We start from the raw sequence: 6,000 nt of genomic DNA on the forward strand, positions 1-6,000 counted from the left end.
CAGATGAATGGATAGATGGGAAATGAATAAAGTAGTGAATGGTTGAATGGGTAGATGGACAAGGGGATGGATGGATGGATAGACCAATTCATTTTTGGAAGGATGGACAGGTTGTTTGGATCATAGATGGTCTAATCAGAAGATGCATTCATCACTTGGTCTGCGTAGTCAGTCCAAGAGGTCTAGGCTTTGGTGTCCCGTAATCCTGCCCCCAACAGACCCAGTGGCCAGTGAATATAGCCCAGATCGTCTCAGAAACCATGGAGACAGGCAGTCGGTCTGGTGGGAAGTGAGGCATTGGTATCCAGGAACGGCCACACCCAGGGAGGCTTCTGCCTATGATTCAGATCTGTACTCCCATCCCCAGATCAAGCTCCCCCCGCCAGCTGGCCACGCTCCCCCCCCCCAGCTGGCCAAGCTCCCCCACAAGCTGGCCACGCTCCGCACCCCCCAGCCCTGGTTGCTCCACGAGCCACTAGGGACCTGTCCTGCAGCAGCCAGGTTGCCAGCCTACACCATGGATAGACTCTTTTGGACAGTGAACGGGTCACCAACTGTTTCTGTGCGGACCTGGCCTTGGGCCAGTCTTGAGGGTTCCAGAGGGGGACAGGGCACTACTTCTACCCTCCAGAAGCTCCTAGGAGAGAAGAAACTGGACAGAGGTCAGAGCAGTAGCCGTCTCTACGGGGCCCCGACTCTCTCATGGGGATGTCATGATTTAAATTGTTCCCGAGCCGTGGGGCAACCCTGCAGGCTATGGGCACCCTGTTTCACCAGTGAGGGGTCTGACACTCAGGAGCACACCCAGCATTGTGGAGCTCAGTGGCCGAGGTGGGGTTTGAGCTGGGTCACCCGTTTCTGTGCAGGCAGTGACCTCATAGTTGAAACGGGAAACAGAAGCCCAGAGAGGGGCGGGGGCGTGGCTGAGGCCACAGAGCTGCTGAGCAGCAGCCACTGAACGGGACACCCGTGTCCATTTTATCAGCGAGTCACACCCATCAGTCTGAAGGCCACATGAGGTGGAGAAGCTTGAAGGTGGGCTGGCCACGATACGGAAGACGGTGTGCTCCGGGGGCCAGAACAAAACCGGGCCCCGGAGACTGGCCTCAGAAGCCACTTGTGAGCCCAGAGCCCCAAAGGGGGTGCCAGGAGTGAGGGTGCTACAGGCAGGCCGCTCTGAGAGCAGCATGTGGTGGCTGCTGACCCAGCTAATTGGGTGTGACATCAGGTAAATAAACGGAATAACTCAGTTAGCTGGGGGAGGCTGCCAGGCAAGGAATGAGCCAATTTGCATGGCTTTCCATGTGGAGCAGGGATGCCCCCTGCCCCCGACCCTGCGCTTCGTGGCCTCAGAAGGGGCCCACGTTAGAGAGCGGGCACAGAAGGCAGAGGGGAGAAGTCCCCACTGCCCTCTCAAAGGGCCCCATCCTCCATGCGGAGGCTGCTCCCATCTCCTTTGCGTCAAGGGCAGGGAGCTCTGCCTTTGCAGAGAGAGCCTGTGTGAGCCAGGGCTGAGGGCTGCCGAGTGCAGCTGTGCTTCCAGGGGAGACTCCGGGAGCCAGAGTCAGGGCCAAGGGCAGCCCCACGTGGGAACACCCCACGCGCCAGGCGCCGTGCCAGGGGCTGCATGAGCCTCGTCTTGTCTAAGCCTCCCCAGCCCCGTGACAGAGGGCTGCGCTGCTGCTTGCTTGTCCTCTTGCTCGCCTCCACCACTCCCTCCCCTAGGGGCACCATGTTCTAATTCATTTCACTATCTTCCATCCATTTTTAAATCTTTCTTACACGAACCGTGTCGTAGGAATAGTCATGAAGCCCTGCACAAACGAAAGAAAACTTCCCACCACCAAGCCATCATCCGTCATCCCCCTTTTACAGATGGGATGACTGAGTTTCAGGAACATGAAGGGACTGTCCTGGGTCGGCAGCTAGCAGGAGGCGAAGGCAGAGGGAGCCCCTGTGGGGCAGGGCCCCAGGGGCTCCCACTGTACGTGCCATTCTTTCCCAATTCTGGGACCTGGTGGCTGCTTTGACCCCAACCCCGCCCCCGCCCGGCCTCCTTGTCTTGAAGACAGGCTTGAGCTGCAGTTTGGAATAGAGTGCCCACCCCAGGGGAAGCTACTGTTCCTGTCTCTCCCAGCACCAAGGCAACAGGGGCCTTAGAAGTTCCCACCATCCCCTTCGCAGCTGGCTTGTGCTCTGACCCTTATATCACACCCTAGATGTCTCTCTGGAGGACCGATTCCTGGAATTCTAGCTCTGCCCCTGCGCTGCTGTGTGATCCTGAGCGAGTCACTCATCCCCTGGGCTAAGGCTAGGCTCAGCAGGGCCTGGGAACACCTGGACAGGTGGTAGAGAATGAAGCTACCCCACCCCCACCCCCGCTCCCCCGGCTGCGCTGTGACTTGGGTCCAAAGCAGGATCCAGAGGCCTGGCACCAAGATTCAGTCTCTGCCGACTCAGGTCCCCTGACTGCGAGGGGCTTGAGCTCAGGCATGGACCCCTCCTGACAAGACAAGCAGACTGGGCCTGGAAATCTGGTTTGGGGAAGCTAAGCCACATATGCCATACCTTAGTGTGAGGATATCCTGGGCACAGCGTGCTTGCACTTCAATTCCCAGGCTGGCTGTAACCCAAAGACCTCTCTCTAAGCCGCCTGACCCTGCCCTGTTTGGCCATGGCTGAGCTCCCTCTGCAGTCAGAGCTGGTGGACGCCCAGACCAGGGCTGTGCTAGTGGTAGTGGTTAGTGGGAGAGGCATCAAGAAGGAATCTCTAGGGCTAGCCTGCCCTGGCTCGAGGACAGCCAGCCCGCAAGCATGGGGGCCACAGGCCACCCTCCTGAACCCTGCAGAGTTCACCTGCCCCCACAGCCAGCATCCAGAAAACACTTGAATATTATTGTCTTTCTCTAGACCTTGGTGTTACTATCTTTGCAATGGGGTTACTAATCCACATCTTGCAGGGATTGGGTGGGATGGATGCACGGGAAAAGTGAATAACCGGTTGTTCGAGAAGGTTTTTTCATCCTGGCACCAGCACCCCCCCTTCACGTTTCATCCCCAGGGAGTCCTGGGGTCTTCGCCACCCCAGACCCACGTGCCACCCCCGCTGGCCTTGTTGCTGGGGCTTCATGCTGCCTCCTTCCCTCTCCCACAGCACTTACAGAACCCTGCCAACTTCCACAATGCCGCCACGGAGCTGCTGGACTGGTGTGGAGACCCGCGAGCCTTCCAGCGGCCCTTTGAGCAGAGCCTGATGGGCTGTTTGACGGTGAGTCTGCATCCGACCCCCCCACCCCTACCAACCTGCACTGGTGCCAGGGGAAGATGCCTGAGGGGCTCATGTGCCTGTTCAGGTGTTGGAGAGGACCCAGATAACAGGATGAGAGATAGAAAGACACCAGTGCTGGAGGGGACAGCCCTTCTGGGAGCGCCCCCCAGCATGCACCTTCAGGGAAACCATTCTGATGGGGAGACACAACCCTCGGGATAGTGTGGGCTCCCCACACTGGATAGGAAAGCACCAGGCCCACGTAGGGGGAGTACCAGGTCTGATGAGGGTGGATGTTGCACCTGAAGTGAAGCAGAGTCGTGGAGGGTTTGTAGCCGCCCTTTTATCCAGTCCTTCATTCATCCAGCTGGGCAAACATCTTTAGAGCTCTTTCTATAGTCATCCGTCCTTCCGTCCTGCTACCCATTCACAGAAGCATTTATTGAGCTCCTCTTACAGCCATCCATCTATCCAAATAAACACTGATTGATCCCTCATTTGTCACATCTGGTCTCCTCTGCTAAGTCCTAGGGAACCACAGAATAAGACTTTGCCCAGCCCGAGTCCCTCTAGCGGGGGAGCCCGACATGGAAAGAGAGGGCCAAGAAAGTTGTGTGCAAGGAGAAAGCAGCAGCGGGGCAGGGAAGCGTCGGCGGCCCGGGAGGTGGGGCGGCTGGCTGGAAACTGAGGCAGGGAGCCCCAGACCCCTCTGCCGGAGTTCCCAAGCAGCCAGGCAGAGTGAGCACGTTCTAGGCACTGGGAACAGCATGTGCAAAGGACCAGACGGACCACAGAGCCCAGAGAGCTGAAGTTCACTCAGCTCAGTGAGGACCTAGGACACAGGCTGGGCAGAGGCCAGACCCGGAGCTTTCCGCCGGACAGCTGCCTGGAAAGAGCTCACGGCTTGTGAACAACCCCAGCCACGTGAGCTTGAGGGAGGCTTGGTGGCCAGCGAGGGCAGCTGCTCAGAAGGCCCTGAGTCAGCTTTGAAGAGAACATGGGTGAACAGATGGCCACAGAGCCTCGCTGTCCCAAGACTGGGGAGGAGAGGCCGAGGCAGATGCCGGGCCGGGAAGGAGCAATAGGTAAAACAGGGGGGTGCCACGTTCTCTGAGAAGCTCCAGAGAGGAGGGCGGTGAAAGGCCCCAGCACAGCCCTGGCCTGGAGCAAGTGGAGAGTGACATGGTCGTGGGCCATCCTTTCCAGGCACCCCTTGTGCCCGCGACGGAGCTGGGCCCATGACACACCTTCTCACCGAGTCCTCACACTCCGTGAGGCCGGCCCCACCATCATCCCCATTTTCTAAAGGAAACTGAGACTTGCTGAGATGGCTCTCCAGGGTCACACAGCCAAGACCCCACTGCCTCTAGAGAAAATGCTCCTGGCCCATAGGGATGTCAGCCAGGTGTGCAGCCGAGACCCTCAGCACTCCCGCGGTGGAGGCCGATGCCTCTGGCTCCCTTGGAACCACCAAGCCAAATCAGGAGGCCATCTGCACTCCCCCACCCTCCTCATCCTCCAGCCCCCTGGGCTCCCCTCCCTCTACCAGCTCCTGTAATCCTCTTTGCAGGGATCCTGGTTCAGGCTGAGCCCTGCGGGCAGGGACAGATGTTACCGGAGGCCTCCCCCGTTTCCATCCCAGCTGCTGGCAGCCATAAGTGAAATGAAGTAGGAGGTGGCGGCCACCTCAAGGTGCTGACAGACTGGCTGCCACAGCCTCCCAGCACCCTGCCCAAGCCTGGCCCTGCCTGGGAGGTAGGGATTCAGAGCTGCATCAGGTGATGGCCCTGAGCAGGCCGGGTGGGCCTGGGGGCACGAGATGAGCAGTGACTGGCCCTGCTCCAGCCCCATCACTCATTTATTCAGTTGACAAGCATTCACCGAGGCCCTGTGCTCCCCAGAGGCAGAGCAGCAAGCGCAGCGGACCTCTCTCAACAGCGTATGTTCCCGGGGAGGATGGGGGAGGCCGACCCTAAACACTAAAGGAGTAAATAGGGACATAGGCCAGCGCCCCATGAGAGGGATTGGGGTGCTGCTCAGGAGAAGCCTCCTGAGGGAGGTGACCCCCCAGCTGAGACCAGAACGGCAAGAAGGGGTCAGCCAGGAGAGGGGAGGGTGCTCTGGGCAGAGGGAACCACCAGTGCAAAGGCCCCAGGAACTGATTTGTTCAAGGAACAGAAAGGCATCTTGGGACAGTAGGTAGCTCAGTCAGGGAAGCGTTGTCCTTGGCTCAGGTCCTGATCTCAGGGCTCATGAAATCAGGCCCCTACATGGGGTTCCGTGCTCGGAGGGAGTCTGCTTGGATAGTCTCTTTTCTCTGCCCCTTCCCCCACGCACATGCACTCTCTGTCTCTCGAAAAAATAAATAAATCTTGAAAGGAAGAGAGGAAGAAGGAAGGAAGGGAGGCAGGAAGGAAAGGAAGAAAGAGAGAGAAGAAAAGAAGGAAGGGGGGAAGGGGGGAAGAAAGAAAGTCTCAGATGGCTGGAGCGCAGGAGAGGGAAAGGACGCAAGATGAGGTTAAAGAGGGAAGCAGAACCAAGGCAACACAGGACCTGCCAGCTGAGGGAGAGGAGCTCAGATATTATTTGAAGGGTGGTTGGGGGCCTTGAAGGATATTAAGCAGGTGAGCGATAGGCTATGGTTTATGTGAGGATAGGAGTTCTTTTTTTTTTTTTTTTTTAAGATTTTATTTATTTATTTGACAGAGATCACAAGTAGGTGGAGAGACAGG

The 6,000-nt window shown here is 58.0% G+C and overlaps 1 protein-coding gene across 1 annotated transcript in view; it reads left to right on the top strand.

The window, feature by feature from the left end:
• ZMIZ1 (zinc finger MIZ-type containing 1) overlaps window positions 1–6,000 on the top strand; it is a 233,620-nt gene that overhangs the window by 126,842 nt on the left and 100,778 nt on the right. Inside the window, 1 exon segment of the mRNA XM_059397899.1 lies at window positions 3,155–3,268. Within this exon segment, the coding sequence (XP_059253882.1) occupies window positions 3,155–3,268 (114 nt within the window).

The sequence above is a fragment of the Mustela nigripes genome, chromosome 4 (assembly GCF_022355385.1).
Source record: "Mustela nigripes isolate SB6536 chromosome 4, MUSNIG.SB6536, whole genome shotgun sequence".
Lineage (NCBI taxonomy): Eukaryota > Metazoa > Chordata > Mammalia > Carnivora > Mustelidae > Mustela > Mustela nigripes.